Raw genomic sequence first — 21,542 nt, forward strand, 5'->3', positions numbered from 1 at the left:
CACACACACACACACACCACATATACACACCACACATACACACACACACACACACACACACACACATCACACACACCACACAACCACACCATCACACACACACACACACACACACACACACACACACACACACACACACACACACACACCACACACACACACACACACACACACACACACCACAAACACACACACACACAACACCACTATCATCACACAGACACACAACACACTATCAACACACAGACACACAACACACACACACACACACACACACACACACACACACACACACACCACACGTACTTGTCAGTGTCGATTGCCGTAGATTGAAGCTGGTGCTGAAGCTCCCTGTTTTTGAGGAGCTTTGTCTGAAGTCTTGCCCTGGAACAGCAGCTTTTCTTTGGTCATCCTCACCAGGATGAGACCGCACCACTTCCCCCCAGGTACAGGCCGCTGATCATCTTCTCAAACCTGCACAGCAACACAATACAAAGAAGCTAAAAGATATCCTCACATCCATAAGAGTTCTTTCAAACTAGGGCTTTGCAAATTGCAATAAAAGAGTATTTGCAACAGCCCTAGTGTCCACCTGTAGACATTTTGCATACCCGCTTATACTGCAAGTAGCTACTATCAAGTGTGTGCCATATCAAGATGCACCTTCACTTCCCAGCATCACTTGAAACTGCTGTGCAATGTCCACTTTTTTTGACCTGGTACTTAAAAGGTGGGTAGGTAAGACTGGAGAAACCAGATCGTAGTGCGCTATAGAATGTGAAAAGACGCAGCCGAAAAAATCTGCCCCCTTCGTTCAGACTCCTTACAGAGCCCCTCCTCCAACACACACGAACACGCACATGACCAATGAGGGCCACGAGATCAGTTTGTGCAACAGATGGAAGGCTGACAGGGCAGGTTAGGGCCATCCAGTTACTTTAGCCGGGGCCGGCTCAGATGATTGGTCGTGCTTTTTACAGCGCCACGGCTTCCACTGATGACATTTCTTTCATGTATTTATTGTCAAAGCATTTCATGTATTCATTGCTATCGGGATGTTAAGAGCATTCCATGGAATATAACAAGTGTTTCTGAAGTGAATTACCCACCCCACCTTTAACTCGTGTTTTATAATTGTTTATGTGATAGAGATTATGCAATGTTTTTAGTGTTTGTTGATTGTTATGTACCGACCGGACTGCCAAATCTGGCATAGTTAATCTCCTCTCTTTTATGAGATTAATGTATTTGTATGCATGGTCCTTGTTGAAATAAATACATAATAATAACTCCGTTGTAGTTACTTTCTGATGGTTTTTCTTGCAGAAAGGCAGCATAGAAAGCATTCTCCAGTACAGTGGATCTCAGATGAGGGTGTTGCACTTGTACATGTGATCTTTTGGTGTTGTTGTTTTGTTTCCTTTCCATTAACTGTCAAGTGGGAAATAAGTATTTTTTGTAGTTACGTTTTTGTGTTTTCTCTTATTATCCTACGATACTGTTATGAAGGACAGACCATCCATTTTTATTTATTTTGTTTTTATTTTAGAAAGGGGCAGGTAATATAAGATTATGTTCTTCTCCCTGCTCCTTTTCGGTCAACAGTGTGTTATAGAGACATGTTTTGTAACAATTATTATACATTAAGTTGTGCATACCATGATCGGAACAAATGAAATGAAAAACCTAAGAGCACGTATGAGCCATATTAAGACACAACTTGAGCTAGTCTGAATAAGGATAGAGTTACATCTGGCCGTTTGATGTGTATTATATGAATTTAAATACAAAATGTCCATCCCTATATTCTTATATGGACTGCAGGGCTAAAGGGGGTTTGCAGCTTTATTGATCATGATTGAATGCTTTATATTGCAGTCACAAATCTCGCAGCTCGACTTTTAACTGCGGTGTGCAGGATACACTTTTTTACTGTAATCTGCAAAAAACACAACTAATAAACCATGTCCTGAATCAACTAGTAATAACTTCCTTAATCAATACTTCTTCTTCAATACAAAGCTTGTGGCTGCACATGCTCTCTCCAAGTGTACAGCCTGATTTACTATGGGCTCAGAACAGTCTCATAATACACACATGCGCACAGAAGGATTCACACTTGTATTTCATGATCCGCACAAAGGATCCATACTTGTGTTTCATTCAATGCACACACAAATGTGTTCCGTTTCATATACATGTAAATTAAAATCCAATACAGAAAAAGTTTTACATAATGTATTTTTGATCCTCACATATTTGTTTTTCCGTTAAATCCCCTGCACCTGCAAACACAAAACCGCTTTCTGTGCACGGATCGCTGTGCATTCGTGTGTGGGTTTTTTGAGACTCCACCTGACGGTCAGCCGATTCGTACTTGTAATTATTTCTATCTATAGCCAATCAGATGTCTCCTCAATTCTAAGCCAATCACATGAGCGCGCCCCACGAGGGTAGATTTCTTGCGTTCATGACGTAGAGCTTAATTTACGGCATTTTGCGCAGTCCGGAGCTGACAGCTCCCATGGAGCCTGCCTGCAGGCGCTAATCTCAGGACCACCCTTCACTCTCAGTACAGCGCCACTTTCCCGAACAGGAAATGCACGCAAATACAAGCCTTTATATTATTAAGGTACAGCGCCACTTTCCAAACCATTGATGAATGCTTGTGTACACAAAAACGGCAGGCAAAACCGTTTTAAATGTGTGTTTCCTGTATGGCGAATACAGAGCTTTAGTTATGTCTGTATGAAGTTGTTGTGAGTGTGGAGGCCTAATCGATCAGTGCACTACGAAGCCAGTGCTAGACAGTCAACGGGGGGGGAGCCCCGCCGGTCATATCGGCCGATATTCACTCTTAATAGTTTGATCGGTGCTCTCTATAAAGGCCGATCAGGAGAGCTGGATCTGATCGATATGGACATAAACGCGAGTGAAGTGTAACCGGACGCAAGAGAGAGATCAGATCAGCTGCTGAGTCTGACGGAGACACGCAGCTCTGCATGATCACCTGAAGCTCCGCCCTCTGTTTAGCGAGCTGACCGGACTGCACAAAATGCGTATATGAAGTAATCTTACCCCCGTGGGGGCGCGCTCATGTGATTGGCTTAGAATGAAGGAGACATCTGATTGGCTATAGATAGAAATAATTACAAGTACGAATCGGCTGACCGTCAGGGGAGTCTCGAAAAACCCACACACGAATGCACAGCGATCCGTGCACAGAAAGCGGTTTGTGTTTGCAGGTGCAGGGGATTTAAACGGGAAACTAATAAGTGAGGATCAAAAATACATATGTAAAACTTTTTTCTGTATTTGGATTTTATTTACATGTATATGAAACAGAACACATTTGTGTGTCCATTGAAAAACACAAGTATGTATTATGAGACTGTTCTGAGCCCATAGATTACCATCTGCATGATATGAATTATGTGTTTGTTTAAATATGGATCTACAGATAGTAAGAATCATTAAAGTAAGAACATTTGACAGATTTTCAACAATCCACGGTGCATGTATTTGCACGCAAAAATCATATATTGCCATTAACAGATGGAAATCGAAAATTACTGCAACTATTTCTCTGTAAACACTGACTGGAATCATATAGCCACATTAACTGATTAAGTCTGTGTGCTCTTATACATTTCATGTCTAAATTACAGGCCAATATTAACCATTAGCACCATTATAAAAGTCAATTCAGCTCATCAAACCAAGTCAATGTCTCTGAGGGTGGAAACTATTCTATTTCTATTCTTCCTGATTGTCACGGAAGTGATCTCTGGGCCCGGCCTCCGTTACGGGTTTAGCTTCATTGTTGTTGAAAAGTGTTTCCTTTCCCCATGTCTGTTACTCCTGATTATGTTCACCTGGTGCCCTGTGTTGTCTCCTCCCCCCCCGTGTCTAATTGCTGATTAGTGTGTGGGTATTTAGGCTCTGTTTCTCTGTCTGTGTTAGAGGTAGTGTGTGTGAGATCCTGGTGGCTGCAGGCTGTGTTCAGGGAGAAACAGCAGGATTGAGGCTGTGTGTCATGTGTTCATGATTTAATAAATGCCCACACCGGGTTGTATTTTGGAAGTTCTGCCTCTGCCTCCTTGCTTGGTTCAGGCCGCTCAACGGTCAGCTTTACACTGATTAATAACATGTTGTATATTTAAATATGAATGTCTCCTTATATAAAAATGAATACATATAAAACGGGAACACTACACAGGGTACCCAGATACAAATATTTGTTATACAAAAACGAAGCTATTGTGTAGTGCAGGGGTGGCCAACCCGCGGCTCTCGAGCCGCATGCGGCTCTTTGCCTAGTTTCATGCGGCTCTTCAGTTCATATCGAATTGTATATGTGTGAGTTTGGGGGAGAGACACGGACTCCGCACGGTGTACCGATACTTGAAAGGTACCGCGATACTCTGCCGTTAAAAACGTTACGATTCCTCCGTTTCATTAGTATCGGTACTTTAAGAATGACGGGGAAAAAGTACTCCTGTGAGAAACCGCCGTTTTAATAAGAGCCGTGTGTGTTCAGTGCTCTGCTTCCACTCCCTGCACTGCAGCCGTGCCTGCAGTCCCTCCCCTCTCGTGCACGTGCTAAATCCCTCCCCTCTCTCGTGCACGCGCTAGCTGCCAGAGCATGTGAGAAAGCGAGAAGCATGGCTGCAATTGGGAGTGCAACTGCCGCTGCGCCTCGGCTTGTTGACAAAAAAGACGCCAGAAGCGAAATTTGGAAGTATTTTAGCGATATCTCTGACAGTGAGGGCAAGGCAAGGCAAGGCAAGGCAAGGCAAGGCAAGTTTATTTATATAGCACTTTTCAACACAAGGCAATTCAAAGTGCTTTACAAAAAATGAAAGAGATTAAGAAAATGGCATTTAAAATCAGTCATTAAAAAGAAAAGCTAATAAAATAAACATTAAAAGAAAAAATACATGGATAAAAGTTACAGTGCAATTAAACATTAAAAGAAAAAGTACATGGATAAAAGTTACAGTGCAGTCTAAGATATGAATAGTTCAATTAAAAGCAGCGACAAAAGAAAAGTCTTCAGCCTGGATTTAAAAGTAGTCAGAGTTGTAGCGGACCTGCAGGTTTCTGGGAGTTTGTTCCAGATATTTGGAGCATAATAACTGAACGCTGCTTTACCATGTTAGTTCTGACTCTGGGGACAGAAAGCTGACCAGTCCCTGAAGACCTGAGAGATCTGGATGGTTCATAATTTAGCAGGAGGTCAGAAATGTATTTTGGGCGCTAAACCATTCAGTGCTTTATAAACCAGCAGCAGTATTTTGAAATTTATTCTTTGACACACAGGAAGCCAGTGTAAAGACTTCAGAAACTGGAGTGATGTGATCCACTTTCTTAGTGTTAGTGAGGACTCGAGCAGCAGCGTTCTGAATTAGCTGCAGCTTCCTAATAGATTTTTTAGTGAGACCTGTGAAGACACCATTGCAGTAGTCGAGTCTATGAAGATAAAAGCATGGACAAGTTTTTCCAAATCCTGCTGTGACATTAGTCTTTTAATCCTAGATATATTCTTTAGGTGATAGTAGGCTGATTTAGTAACTGTTTTAATGTGACTGTTGAAACTCAGGTCAGAGTCCATGACTACACCTAGATTTCTGGCTTTATCTGTTGTTTGAACATTGCAGACTGAAGCTCAGCGCTAACTTTATACGTTCTGCCTTGGCTCCAAAAACCATTACCTCAGTTTTATCTTTGTTTAATTGGAGAAAGTTCTGACACATCCAGTCATTGATTTGTTCAATGCACTTACTCAGTGTTTGAATTGGAGCATAGTCTCCTGGTGAAATTGTTACGTACGTAAATTTGTGTGTCATCTGCATAGCTATGGTAAACTTATTTGTTGTTCTTCATTATCTGAGCCAGTGGTAGCATGTAGAGTTAAAGAGAAGAGGCCCCAAGATGGAGCCTGAGGAACCCCACATGTATATTTGTCAACTCAGATGTGTATTTACCTATAGAAACAAAGTGTTTCTGTCCTTTAAGTAGGATTCAAACCAATTCAGAACTGTTTCCGAAAGTCCCACCCAGTTTTCCAGTCGGTCTAGTAATATGCTGTGGTCAACAGTGTCAAACGCAGCACTGAGATCTAATAATACTAACACTGAAGTTCTGCCACTGTCTGTGTTTAAGTGGATGTCATTAAAGACCTTTACAAGAGCAGTCTCAGTGCTGTGGTTTGGACGAAAGCCTGACTGGAACACATCGAAACAGTTATTTAAATGCAAGAAATTACTCAACTGTTGATTGAAAAACAACTTTTTCAATGATTTTACCTAGAAATGGGAGGTTTGATATGGGCCTGTAATTGTTCATTACTGAAGCATCTAGATTATTCTTTTTTAAGAGCGGTTTAATGACTGCAGTTTTCAGGGCCTGTGGAAAAATACCTGAGTGAAGAGATTTGTTTACATATGAAGTAGATCTGAGGCCATGCAAGGCAAAACATCTTTGAAAAATCCTGTTGGAATAATATCAAGGCAGCAAGAGGAGGATTTCAGAAGTTGAATAATGTCCTCTAGGTTTTTATCATTAATCTGATGGAATTGTGTCATGATGTCTGAATTGATGTTAAGTGGAGATAGGGACAACACTTTGCTGTTCCTGATGCAGAGGCACTGACTTGTCTGATTTTCTGAATTTTGTCAGTGAAAAAGGAGGCAAAATCATTGCACGCCCTGGTGGATAGAAATTCAGAGGCTACTGACACTGGGGGGTTAGTTAGTCTGTCGACGGTAGCAAACAAGGCACGTGCGTTGTTTTTGTTTTGGTAATGATGTCAGAGAAGAACGATTGTCGTGCGTTTTTCAATTCCAAATTTAAAGGCCAAGTCTCTTTTATAGATTTCAAAGTGAACCTGGAGATTGTTTTTCGCCACCTGCGTTCAGCTTTTCGACATTCTCTTTTTTCTGTTTTCACGGTCATGGCCTTTCTCCATGGAGATATTTTCTTGCCAGACACTTCCTTTACCTTAGTTGGAAGCAATGGCATCTATAACATTTTAATTTTTGAATTAAAATGATCTACTAGCTCATTTACTGAGATGTTGGCAGGGGCAAGTGTGGAAGAGAAATTCTGAGTAAAACATTTCCCTAGTATTTTCAGTTAAATATCGCTTTGTGGTTACCTCTTTTTGAACATTTTTGTGAACAGAAATAGAGCTCTCAAAGAAAACACAGGAATGGTCAGAGAGTGCAACATCAGTCACCACAACCTTAGAGATATTCAGACCCTTTGAGATAATTAAGTCCAGAGTGTGCCCCTTATTGTGCGTGGGCTCCGTCACATGCTGAGTCAGTCCATAGCTATCAAGAACACAAAACAGTTCTTTAGCCCCTCTGTCCTGGGGGTTGTCAACATGGATGTTAAAATCACCACAATGACTAGACGGTCAAAGTCAATACACACTATAGACAGCAGTTCAGTAAAGTCATCAAAAAAGCTTGCACAGTATTTGGGGTGGTCTATAGATATTTAGGAACAGAGCTCGAGAGGAGCATTTCAGCCGAAGGGCCACATATTCAAAAGAATCAAAGTTTCCATACGATGTCTTCCTGCATTGAAGGGAATCATTGAACAGAATAGCAACTCCACCCCTTTCTTATGCATTCTTTCCTGACTCATAAAACTAAAGTTGGGAGGGGTTGATTCGATAAGAACAGCTGCACTGTTTATTTTGTTCAATCCAAGTTTCTGTAAACAAAAAAATCGAGATTGTGCTCAGTGATTAAATCATTGATTAAAAATGTTTTTCCTGCCAAAGACCTGACATTTAATAAAGCTAGTTTAAGTTTGTTAAACACACTATCAGTCATGTTTTTTGTAACAAGCTGTGGCTGACATGGAATCACTGCTAAATTAGATACACTCACACAAACGTTTGAGCGCTTCCTGTTTCTATGATTCACCGCTCTTAATCTATTACCTATCAACACAGATATCGGCAAAGCTACTGGCAGGCAGGGCCCGACATGTCCTGGAAAGAGTTGAGAGTGCCATACGCCCTTGAGCCTGGACCCATCACATATCAGTAAGAGTTTGTTGTGTTTTGTACACACACATCCTTATCAGGCTTCGGAGACTGCAGAAGCCCCTCGAAGGGAGGGGAGGTGGTCGACGTAGGCACGGTGATGGAGACGGGCTAGATGGTGCGGGGGTAGAGGACATGCTGTCAGGGGGGGGAGGTGGTTGACGTAGGGCAAGCCTACGGACACCACGAGTCCTGTCTGTCAGACATGTATTAATTCTTGTCATTTATTTTATTTATTGTTCTCATTGTTTAAAAGTTGTGTTATGGTTCTGGTGTGAAATAAAGCACAATAATTACATTAAGACTGTTTCCCTTTTTTTAAGAAAAGTATCGAAAAATAATCGGAATCGCAATTCTTGACTTGGTATCGAAACCAAAATGTTGGTATCGTGACAACACTACCTACTCCTGACAGTTAAACCTGATAGTTAGTAAGTCTGTTAAGTACTGAATGCTGATAATTCTGACGTAATTTGGCCGGTCAAAGTTGTTTGGGCTCGGATAAAATCGCTCCGTTACTTTTGTCCCGTGTTACTTTCGTCCCGTGTTACTTTCGTCCCGTGTTACTTTCGTCCCGGCTCTCCCTATACATGTGTGGTGTCAGTATGAGAGGATGACAGCGCGTCTAATTTTGATGTGGCCCAAGAGCCAATCACAATAATACCTGCGATGCAGTGAACCAATCACCTATGAGGGGGGGAAACCTATCGTTGATTAAACACTATCCAGTGTTTCCCCTACCATTGTCTTGGAGGGGCGCTGCGCCCCGCCAACGGAGCCCCGCGCCCCCCCCTGGAATTCAAGGTGTTTAAAAAATATATATAATTTTTTTTTTTTATATATATATATATATATATATATAGCACCAAATTGCAAATAATCTATATCTACTGTCACGTTTCACATTGAACATGTGCTCTTTAATTAAATAAACTAAACACTTTCATTTTAAGTTGTGAGTTTAGTGTTTTTGACCCTAAGAAACACTGATGCATTATTCAATAACAATAAGCTCCTCTCTCTGCTCCAGAGGATTTAAAAAATATATATCCCAATGCCACAAAAATGCATCAGTGTCGTGGTTGAAATCTTGTCTCCAGAAAACAAAAAACTGAAACAAGCGGTATCAGTGACTGTGTGTTTGATGTGGCTCTTTGCAGTAACATAGACAAAATGTGGCTCTTAACCTCTGACTGGTTGGCCACCCCTGGTGTAGTGCAACCCTGTGACAGTGGGCACTACACTACTACACTTAAAGGGGCCCTCTTATGCTTTTTGATTTCTTTTTTCTGTAGTGTGTTATATATGTTTGTGTGCATGTGAATGGTCTGCAAAGAATAAAATCCCTGTGTTCCTTCCAGAGGGAGTTTCTGTCCCACAAACGCCTCCATTGGACTCCTTTGTTTTCTTCCTTAACATAATGATATCAATATGTAACACTTGGGTTTCTATTGGCTAACACTCTTAACACATTGTACGTGATAAGCTAAGGAGCGGGACATCTGTAAGCGATTGACCAATTATAACAGACCAGCTAACTAATCAGAGCAGACTGGGCTCTGGTTTTAGACAGAGGGTGAAAAGAAGTGCTGAAACAAAGGCAGTATGAGAAAAATAAAGAGCTTTTTGAACATTAAAGCATGGAGACATGTCACAGTAGAGACACTAAATACAAATATGAATCTGAAAATGAGCACACCATGTCATAATAATACTATAATACTAAATATATAAAATTAAAGAACCATTGATTTGAGGACATTCACTATTGAGTGATGTTTCATGTAGTAGTAAATCAGATACGCTCAGAGAGACTCACAGCTGCTTGCCAGGGTTCAGAGATCCTGCATCTATCTCCCGATCCACGTGTGTGCGCAGGTCCTCCAGAGCGCCATCGTCTCCGAAAGCGCCCCACTCTGTGTTCACACACATCCGGCCCTCGTCCCCATCCAGCAGCTCCAGGTTCCTCATCTGCTCCATGTAGCAGGCGTTGGTGCCAGTTCCTGGAGGAAAGGAATGTTTTAGCATTAGAATTACAGAGTCGTTTCCAACCAAAAGTTAGACCAGGAATGACAAAACATTTGACTGCAATTCATTCATGTTTGAATCGAACTAAAACCATTATCACCCTTTCCCTTTATGGCCACTAACAATAAGGGCTGGGTATCGCCACTGATCTACCAAATTGATTGATACTTTTTGATACTTAACCTGTGCCTACCTTACTGCTATGTAATAAGTATGTAAATTACGTAACAAAGTTGCCTTAATTAAAAAGAATAACACAATTAATTTCATAGTGAAATTCAATAAATAAATACTTTATTTCATGTAATATTATAATCGTTAAATATGGCATGATTTAATACAGTTTTGTTTTATATGTTACACCAATATGCGTAAGTGTTTGTTGTTTGTTGTGCCTAGGAACAAATGTTTATTCATGCACTGGTACTGCATGTTTTGTTGATACACTGGACAACTCAACGTGGGTTGACGTCTTTATTGAAGCTCTGCTGCAGTCTGTGACAAGTGTGACGACCCCTCCACACCACTAGGCGCTCCGTGGTCTCTCTCTCTCTTTGTTTACTGGATCCGGTGCTGTGGGGCCGGCATTTACCTGATGAGCTGCATCCATGGATGTATAATAAGAACTGGATACAGCGTGGGAGGCGGGGTCTCGTTCTTTCCTATGAGAGCTGCTCATTGGCGCATGAAGTCAAAATGGCCCAACTTTTGAGAGAGCGAAACGTCAGATTACCCATCATGCCTGGCTGCCAGAGCAGAATAACCCGTATGTGCGCTCACAGAGCATGCGCCCCTTAAGCCCCGCCCCCGAGCTCCCACTCTCGGCTCAGTAGAATGAATGGAGAGAGAAAATAAATCTAGATTCGGCTTTTAGTGCATTTTACAACTTTAAGGACCTTATGATTCTAATAAGGGCTATAAATAGTTCATACTGGTAGTTTATTCAGTTAAAAAAGATTATCCACCGATTTACAGACGTCTCTTTCCCCATGTTAGTCAATGGGGAAAAAGTTGTTTTGGGCCGGGTGACGTCACGGACTGATACAGGAGTTGCAGTACCGCCGTTTGGACAAAACGAATGTTGGGCACAGAGTCCGGGGTCACTTCCTGGGGGCTTGGCAGCACCTGGGTCGAAAAGCCTACAAGAACAGAGTCCAGCCGGATATGTGTTTCTCGCTCACATTCCTCTCGCACACTCCCCGTATGAGCCTCGCGCCGCGGCTGTCTACTTTTGTGTTCACTAATAAAGGATCGTTATTTTTCCATACCCCTCGTCTCGCCTCCCAGCTTTTTGTTACAGCCCAAGAGCCGGGTTGTAACACAAGTTATCATTGTGACAAAGTTATTCAGAAAAGGAACTTTAAGGATTAATCTCCTTTCACGACAAGCGCAGGGGCGGATCTAGACAAATATTCATGGGGTGGCAAGAGGGTGGCAGGAGATTTTGAGGGGTGGCATCCCCTGACAGAAGTATATGCTGATTTAAATCGTAATCATATCAATCAATTAGGGGTGTAACGGTACCCGTACTGAAATTATTCGGTACGGGCCCTTCGGTTCGGTACCGAACGAATATAGCGTTAAACGTAAAAAATTGAGAACATGACAACTTTCTGGAAGTAATCTCAGGTATATATCATAGAGCGACCAAGTCATTTCATTGGACGAGAGGCATACTATGAGAGCTGGTCACAGGGATGCGTTCAAATGTAGTCAGTAATTTGAGGAACTGTCGAAATGGCGAACGCAGATAAAGTTGAGCTGAAAATCCTCCAGCATCATTGAAGTCTCCGGTTTTGGCAACATTTTGGTTTCGCAGTTACGTACAAGAATGACGGACAATGACAGGTGGACTGAACCAAAGCTGTTTGTCGGCATTGTTCAACTAACATTGGTTACGCGGCTGGCAATACATCACACTCATTTGAAAAGGCATCACCCGAATGTGAATATCACCGGTACCAAAAGAAAAAAGACTGAAGTGCAAACCCAACTCCCACTAGCATTTAAGCCTCCACCACTCGCAGAAAGTTCAGACCGAGCCAAAGCTATTACAAACGCCAAATATCCTTATGTTGCCATGTTAGCAAGCGCTACCTGGCTGTATCTGCTACCTCTGTCCTTGGCGAGGGTGTTCTCCACAGCAGGAGACATGTTGGGCCAGCAGATCTGCCATTTCAGCAAGCAATGTGGACAAGTTCATCTTTCTTTAAACAACACATGAAAATACAATGACAAGCAAGTCCTAATGTCAAGCTGGCTGCTTATACTAGTCAGTTCAAATACAGATTATTTCAGTTCATCGAAATGCTGCACCTTAATGTTTATTTTACTATATTTTGTATTTATTTGAATACATTAGTCACAGTTTAATATAAATTTAAAAAAAAATATTTAGTGTTTTGCGATAATTTTTTCTGCTGTACCGAAAACGTAACGAACCGAACCGTGACCTAAAAACCGAGGTACGTACCGAACCGAAATGTTTGTGAACCATTACACCCCTACAATCAATGTTAACTTGGAAAGCCACAATATTAATATTTTAACTCAATCACATAGGTGATATTATTGTGGCACATCAGTAAAGCCTTACAAGGTGGCAGACGTAATTTAATGAATTTTAACTGAACAATAACTGAATGAGTTTGTTTCACTCTTAGACCAGCAGGGGTACCAAATCTATGCAGACTGCTGCAATAAGTACATTAATTAACTGTCTCATCGATGTTTGTCTGAATGAATATGATACTATTAACAATCATATTATTCCTATCAGCTGTCAATCACTGTTAATAAATAATAATAATAGATTTAATTTGTTAGCGTTTTTACAGGTGCTCAAAGACGCTTTACAGATATAGTGAAGAACTGTTATGATTCACATATTCATTTATTATTGAATAAACTATATTTTTTGGAGGAGTTAATGATGAATGTTCATCAAGATGCTTGCTCACCCTCCTTCAAATTTGAAAACAAGTAATTATATCATTATTGATATACAGTTACAACCTTGACTTTACATCAGAAAGAACAAACATTAAAGAAGTGACTAACTGCATCAGTTAGGGTTAGAAAACGTGTATTCAGCTAAAACATCGCTGCAGTTATTATCCAGTGGAAGGTCCTTACCTACTGGCCTAGTTCAATCAAAGTGGTTACTTTCTGTTGGCTGGGCAGTGTAGTTTTACACACCGTCTTATTTTACTTTCTCAGGGCTTAAAACTGTTTTTTGGGGGCAGACCCCCTCAAAGAAAAAAATATATACACGCATACAAGGTCATCATCTTAACATCTTGTTATTCTCATCGAGTCATCCGTGAGCAGAGCATCAAGTTGTCATGCCTATTACAGCTGAATGCGGCGATTACTATTTTGTTCAGCAAAACGCCTCACAAACTTATTAAGATCAACAGCTGTAGTGCGTTTTGATTCAATGCTGAGTACAGCCAAACTGACAGTCTCTTCTCTGTCAGACCGCAACTACCTCATTCCTTCAGTGCTTGGGTCCGAATGCTTCTCGTTTTGCGCCGTCCCCCCGTTCAAGTGAATTCGCCACCAATCATATTTCCACTCTCGCGCCAGGACCGGGGGAGGGGTTACATGACGTGCATCTTGTGCTGCATTCACTTGCACTCGGACATTAGAGACTTTCTCTCATAAATGTCCGATGAGCCACAACTTTTCTTTCAAAACAAAGATGCCAGCTGGGGTGGCAAGGCTATTGTTTAGGGTGGCAGTTGCCACCCCATGCCACCCCGGTAGATCCGCCCCTGGACAAGCGGCCAACGAGTTCTCACGGCGTAACGGAAGGGGGGAAGCTACAAGATTAAAACTCCAAGAAATAAACGCCCGTTTCAAAGAACCGACCTGTGTCTGTGTCGTGAAGAGAGCTACAAAGTATGTATAGTTTTATTGGTTTGTGTTAGCATTTCCAGTAATAAAAAGGCATCTAGGTTGCAAGTCCCTGTCAAATTAACAGACAGTGATTCAAAAGGTCCAGTGGTGTCTTTTAGCTAAAGGAATTCTTGCAGCTCATTTTGATCCCTGTGTGAGTAAATAGATACCTGCTATGGGATGTGATGTTGCATTTTAACTGCTGCCAGACCAATATAAAGTCCTTCAAAGTTAACTGAAGCCCTGTGGTGCATGTGCTGAACTGTCTCTGGATAATGAGACACCTGTGCAGCAGGGGATGTGATCTTACTTTGAAAGAATAATTGATAACTCCACACGCTTAGGAAGAAAAATCACTTTCTCAGCAGTGATAGGCCCTGCTGTGCAGCGATAATTAGCTGATCCAAGTTGGGAGAAAAACGTATTCTTATTTGCCTTTTCATGAATAGTGCCGCTCCATTTGGTCTAAGCATTTCTACAGTATGCATGTTACTGTTAAATGACGTGAATTCCTATTTGATACAAGCACTAAGTTTGAAATATAAAAATAAATAACTGTGATAATCTATCGGCAACATGTTATCACATTAACACAGTGGATCTTCTCCGAGACACAGACTGAGCATCTACACCTTCTAACCCTCATTGTGCTTGTTTTCCAATTAAAAAACCCTTAGAGTTACTTAAACAATTAATTGTCGATGCAGCACGTACAGTATGTGGACAAGAAACACATTAAAAAGGGAAATAGAATGCAGAAACAAGCTGTGAGAATGCATGATCCATACGGGGTGCGGTAAACAGTTTAATGAGTAGGAACATTATGTAAATCGAGTGCCTTCCTGACACTACATCTGAACACAATCTAACACCTATGGGAAAATATTATAAATATAAATATTTAATGAGTTGTATTATAGAGTGCTGCAGTTTTGAGTCCTTTTCCCTCTTCTCAAAGTAATTGGGTTTAAGGTTAGGATCACGTAATAAGGTCTATGGTTAATGCAGCGTTTCTCAAAGTGTGGGGCGCAGAGATGTGATAGGTGGGTCGCGAATGGACGCGATGAACGGGAGATTATTATTATTTTTTTTTTTTAAATATATGTTTTGGACCTCAGGCCGGAATCGAACCTGGGTCCTGACGGGCGGTAGTGGATTATTACAGCCGGAGACTCGCAACAGCGGTGGACTTTCACAGCACCGCTGCACCGGACCTGCCGGAGCCGCCAGAGCCTCGCAACGGCGGGTGTTTTTTGGGGCGGATGCGGTACCGGCGCTGTGAAAGTCCACGGCCCACCTATGCCAGAGCCAGCGGCCCACCAACGGCAGCAGCCCAACGGGAAAAGTCCCGAATTCTCCCGATGGCCAATCCGAGCCTGCTCACACACACACAACTGAAACCAAAGTCATTTGCAGACATATGTAAAAATCTCTCATACACACATGTGAAAGAGAGAGAGAGAACACACCTTTATCTATTTAATATAGCCTAGTTGTACAAAATAAAGTGAGGAAATCATTCCAATGTGTACAATAGGACAGTAAACAGTTTAAAAGGGGAGTGATTAGTAAAACGCATAAATAAAAAGAAATAATGCTATATAGGTAACATAAGATAAGAATACACAAGTTTAAATGATTTGTTATTGGTTGTGATCATATTCTAAAGATGTTTGGATTATTGAAAAGTATACAGCTCCCTTTCATAGAGTGTTGAGAGCTGTATCCATAAATTCATTTTGTGCTTAAAGTGCACCAGATTGATGCTTTTAACTTCAACATTTAAAAAAAATCATACATTTTCTTTTCACTGAAAACTGGTCCCACAGACCCAAACAGCACACAAAGGTTAAAGGTAAGCATATAATAATGTTAAAATGTGCTAAATATATACACTGCAAAAAAACTGAAAAAGAGGAGTAAAAGTAGCTCACGACTTGTTTTATTTTTTAAAAGTAGCCCTCACCCTATAAAAGGTTGGAGACCCCTGTTATAGAACGATATATTTGACAATTTTAAGCTTGGCCTACCATTTTATTGGAGTGGCGAGGAACAGGTGGGGCTTGAAAAGGCCCACCTGTTCAAAGTGGGGAATGCCAGAAAAAGTTTGAGAACCACTGGGTTAATGCAAGCTAGAGATTTTCACGTTTTCTTCTAAGGCATAAAACAATTCAGTAAATAATATATTTACTGATATTCTTGAATTTCTGAATGTTATCTGTCTTCAAAAAGGCCGTTGCTTAGAAGTGCAGAAATTAGAAAATCAACCCCCTTTTAGCTTAGCTAGCGTTGTACGTTTTTAACTCCTGGCGACTGCATTTACACTTCAAACATGTGTGCAGATTATCCTACTGAATAGATGTAAATATCATAAACGTTTGTTTGCCACAGAGCTCATTTTAAGCAAAACGCAATGGGAAAATACCAGAGGTGGGGACTCGAGTCACATGACTCGACTCGAGTCGCATATTTTTTGACTTGAGACTTGCTTGACTAACATTGATAAAATACTTGACTTGACTTTGACTTGGTATTCATGACTTGAGACTTGACTTAAGCTTGAGATAGATGACTTGAAAGGACTTGACTGTTTAAAATTAAATATTTGCGTTTGTTTTTGTAGTGAGATATTACGTTTAGTTTTTTCGAAAAACGTGATTATAGCGCCATGCGCGCAAACCTGGCAACCCACTAGAAGGCAGGAGTCTCAGTTAACATGGCAGCGGCTAGCTTTACTCCAAACATAGTGAAGTTTGGATTCAAAGATTATTTTGTCGATGACGGTAATAAGAAGAGAACAGCGGTATGCAGGGTCTGCAGCATAAAGATCAGTGACACGACCACCACAACATCCAACTTCATTCGTCACTACAAAAAACCCCACAGAGAAAGGTGCGTGCATGTGTTAGCTAGAAAGCTAACGTTAAGTTTAAGCTACGTTAGACTTGGTTTCAAATCGATTAAGCAAAGAGAAGACAAAACGGTATATTAACACTAGAACCACCAAGGGATTCATTTTGACTAACCCTGATACTGACGGGCTGTCAGGAGAGGGAGAGAGAGAGAGAGGGGAAAAGAGATGCCTCGTTTAGTTCCCCTGTGTTATTATCAGAAGTTACTGTACACTTTTGAATAATGTAGTTCATCTACTTTTAGTAGTTTGTTTAAATGTTTTAATTATGTTGTTTTTGTTTGTAGAAGTGCATCATTCCTTGATTTAACTTTTTGATCTGTTATGATGATAAACTGAAGCAATTTCTAAATTAACCCAATTAACTGAGTTTTAAATCGTCCTACTTAGTTTATAAGGAAATTATGAAGAGGAACAAATTAAATGATTTGAAAATGATATCTATGTACTAGGTGCTGATGCTGTTGGCGGTTCTAGTGTTAACAGACATTTAAATTAAATATGTGTAATGGCAAATGCCATATATGATTTTCTTTGATTGAGTCCTTGCTATATTGTCTGCAGTTCTGGGGTTAATATGAATCTAATATGATTGTCATCGGTCTAAATTAGATTTCAAATGATTAACTGTGTATGTAAAGAAGATCATGTGGGTTAAATCCATTTTCATAACCACTGTCTTTTAACTGATTTAAATGCGGAAACTGGGCTTATTCATCAGAATTTCGTATTGTCTTGACTTGCTTGACCTGAGCAATGACTTGACTTGACTTGCTTGACTCTCACCAGTGACTTGGGACTTGCTTGATACTTGTAGGTCAAGACTTGAGACTTGCTCATGACTTGCACATGTAGGACTTACTCCCACCTCTGGAAAATACCATTGGCTTTGTCTCAAGGAGCCCAGTCTGTCATGTCAGCCTACAAAAATATGTCATCGCTGAGCCTTGTTACTTGCTTTGGACTTAACTCACCCACAATGAGGCCAATTTCACAGTGATGGTCGTCGTAGCCGCAGGTCATCATGGTGCCCACTGTGTCATTGATCACAGCCAGAATGTCAACGTCAAAGTCCTGCAGTAAGATTTAATTGGACTTTATTAGTTTTCGCTTTGACAAGGGGCAAGAAGTTATTCAACAGTTCTTATGATCATAGAACAGCTGGATGTTATCTTACATTGCAACAAAGTATGCACAGCAAAGATTAACACATTTCAACAAATAACATGCAATCATGAAGAGCCAGAATCTATCAAATGCAGGATTCGAGGCGAGGAAGATCAGGGCAACATGCGGGCATACATGCTTTACATACAACAAAACAAACAAAAACAGACTTACATGTGAATTGTGATGTTATAATGAGGAACATAACAAATACAAACACTTACACGTCAGGGTTTCCGTTAGCCGGTAATTACCGGTTTTTAGCTGGTAACATTTATTAAAAACCGGTAAATTCAAAACCTGCCGGTCAAAATGTCTGGTAATAATTAGGGATGCTCCGATAGATCGGCCGCCGGTTATTATCGGCCGATATTCACTCTTAATAGTTTGATCGGTGCTCTCTATAAAGGCCGATCAGGAGAGCTGGATCTGATCGATATGGACATAAACGCGAGTGAAGTATAACCGGACCCGAGAGAGAGATCAGATCAGCTGCTGAGTCTGATGGAGACAGTAGCTCTGCATGATCACCTGAAGCCCCGCCCACTGTTTAGCGAGCTGCATGAGAAACATACGGGCTGTCAGGAGAGAGAGGGAGGGAGAGGGGAAAAGAGAGGCTCCGTTTCTCCCGTGTTATTATTCAAAGTTAATGTAAACTTTTGAATAATGTACTTCATCTACTACAAGTAGTTTGTTTGAATGTAATAATTATGTTGTTTGTTGTTTGTGGAATCATTTATTGAGAAATGAATCTGAATTTTTCGATCTGTTACGATTATAAACTGAAGCAATATACAAATGAGCCCGTGAACTGAGTTTTAAACATCAGCATATCTGCTCATAGTCCGGTAATTACCTGCTAACGGAAACTCTGCTACACAACTCTTATTATTATTATTGAAATATGACTGGTAAGTTTCAAATTTGTCCGGTAAAATAAATTCTGCCCGGACATTTGACCGGCGAGAAAAAATCCTAGCGGAAACCCTGTTACACGTATAAAAGCTTGTTGAAAAGTGAATGGAAACAGTCACTGGAGATCATAAAAACACTGGAGCAACGTAGCATCTGATCAAGCTGTTAACATAATCACACAAGCCAAGCAAGTGAGCATCAACAAACTATTATTTCATTAAAATAGGCGACTGTGGAAGTGCGGTCGTTTTTCAACCAGAAGGTTGTGGGTTCGATCCCAGCCCATGCAGTCAACATGTCGATGTATCCTTGGGCAAGACACTTAACCCTGAGTTGCTCCCGATGGCCAACGGTGTGTGAATGTTAGGTCCTAGAGTAAGGTACACTGCTCTGTATGAATGGATGTGAATGGGTGAATGACATGTAGTATGTAAAGCGCTTTGAGGGGTCTTAAAGACTGGATAAAGCGCTATATAAGTACAGTCCATTTACCATTTCATTGGTTGCACTATAAATAGAAATGTAAGGATGCATGTATGTGAGCAGCAGGCCGGAGAGATAGTGTGTGACAAGAAAACATGAATATCATAACAGCTGTAGTTAGATTCAGTAAAACATCACTTCCTCTTTTGTGACATTTCTTAAATTGTACATTAAATATGGCATACTTTGGGAAGTGTTTGTATGTGGGGATAATAGGATTGGATATGTTGCTTCACTGATATCCTTTGCTGGACTGTGGCCCAATATTTGCCCATTATTTATAAGTTTGTATTTATCCAGGCAGATAAACATGTCATAGATTTGGACAACAAAAGTGTTTTATTAGCATCTTACAATTAAACTATCCTTTTTACTAGTAAAATCTCTTTAAGTGGGCAGACGAGATCATTTACTTTTCTTAAGGACTTGTTTAAGGAACATTTGCACGTGTTCTTTGCCATATCTGCCACACTCGTCATTGTGGGTGCTGTTTAGGATCAGTAACATCTCTGAATAGCATTCACAGTTCAGATTACAGTTGCGTGCAGAGGTGGCCGGCACATCTGAACATGCCGATAAGAGTCCACTTATCAGAAATGACAGCAGTTAGTCGGGTCATAGTTGGAAAGCCACAGAGAATCAATAGATGTGAACTATGAATAATTAATTCTCTCAGGGCTCTTCACATCTCAGGCTGTCGTGTGGAGATGACATTTGCTAATCTTACCATAAGTGGACCACATCTTAAAAGAGCATTGCATTTTCTGTGAACCCTGGGTCAGACAGGTCCAGGGTCATAGCAAGAGACCCTGAAGATGCTTCTTGTAGAAGGGGGATTAAAAACAGTCCAACTGACACGAAAACAGTTTTCACAGCAAAAATAGATTAGAAAGAAAGAATAACGACCTTTTTAATTTTATAAACAAAATCCGGTATGCAAACTTAATTTAGCAGTGAATGCTGAGAATGATTTAATTGCGATATTGAGCATCGCTGACCAAATGCAAAATGATTGGCATTTCTTGTCATGGTTATGCTATAACCCAGACTCTGGAACTCCCCCCCCCCCCCCCCCGCACATCCGACAGTCAGACACAATCACCATATTCAAATCCCAATTAAAAACCCATCTGTTCAAATCTGGCTACTCACTGTAGTGCTCCCCATTATATGTTTCATTTGTGTCCACTTGACTGTCTCCTCCATGATTTCCTGTTTGTGTTTTTATCATGTTCTGTTGCCTATTAGCATTTTCTTTTTTTAACAAATTGTACGGTGTCCTTGGGTGTCATGAAAGGCGCCTAAAATAAAATGTATTATTATTATTTTCCACTTTTATTTTTAAAAGTGTCACCCCCATGTTATGTCTGTTACTTCCTGTCTTGCCTAGTTTTACTGCCTGATTGTCTGATTGGGTTTCACATCCCCTCCCAGCTGTGTCTTGTCTTGTGATGCCTTGTGTGTATTTAGTGTATTTGTGTTAAGTCTTCCCTTGAGCTTCTTGTGCGATTGTTGTCGATGTTACCTGGCTGTTCGTGATGATGTTCCTTTTCCTTGTGTCCCATGGTTAGTGTTTGTTAGTTTCTCTTTGAGTAAAGCTCACTTTTGGTTTGAACCTTTTACCCCAACCCTGACAGTTCTGACATCCCTAATAATTATATAAATATAACTTGAGGTCTAAATACAAATCCTTTGTCATGTACATTTTGTATCCATATTATAATTAGCATGGGACATCAACACCAAGAGACACACAGAAAAAATGCAGGATTACTAAGAACAACGTAATGTATGATTTTGTGCACTTACGCCTCGTTTTTGGATGGATTTCTTCAGAAGGCTGACCACATCCTTTCCCTCTACTCCGTATGCTCTGAAGCTTTTGGTCCAATAAACCAGAACACTCTGTAAAGAAGGAAATCAGCACTAAAGAGCAGAACACATTTTATTTCAGCTATGCCGTAAAGTGTCATCGTAGATGTGAGTAGTTAGGGCTGCTTGATTATGGCAAAAATCATAATCACGACTATTTTTGGTCCAAATTTATATCACGATTATTCAAAACGACTATCCATT

General features: G+C 40.7%; 1 protein-coding gene across 1 annotated transcript in view; it reads right to left on the minus strand.

The window, feature by feature from the left end:
- Window positions 1-292: 292 nt before the first annotated feature.
- Window positions 293-21,542, minus strand: part of LOC117553112 (hexokinase-2-like) — a 35,493-nt gene continuing 14,243 nt past the window's right edge. The window contains exons 5-8 of the mRNA XM_034226907.1: window positions 21,276-21,371; window positions 17,876-17,975; window positions 9,882-10,065; window positions 293-474 (exon numbers count right to left, since the gene is read on the minus strand). Of these exons, the coding sequence (XP_034082798.1) occupies window positions 414-474; window positions 9,882-10,065; window positions 17,876-17,975; window positions 21,276-21,371 (441 nt within the window). The 3' untranslated portion in view covers window positions 293-413. The remainder of the gene's footprint in view (window positions 475-9,881; window positions 10,066-17,875; window positions 17,976-21,275; window positions 21,372-21,542) is intronic.

This window comes from Gymnodraco acuticeps, unplaced genomic scaffold (genome assembly GCF_902827175.1).
Source record: "Gymnodraco acuticeps unplaced genomic scaffold, fGymAcu1.1, whole genome shotgun sequence".
Lineage (NCBI taxonomy): Eukaryota > Metazoa > Chordata > Actinopteri > Perciformes > Bathydraconidae > Gymnodraco > Gymnodraco acuticeps.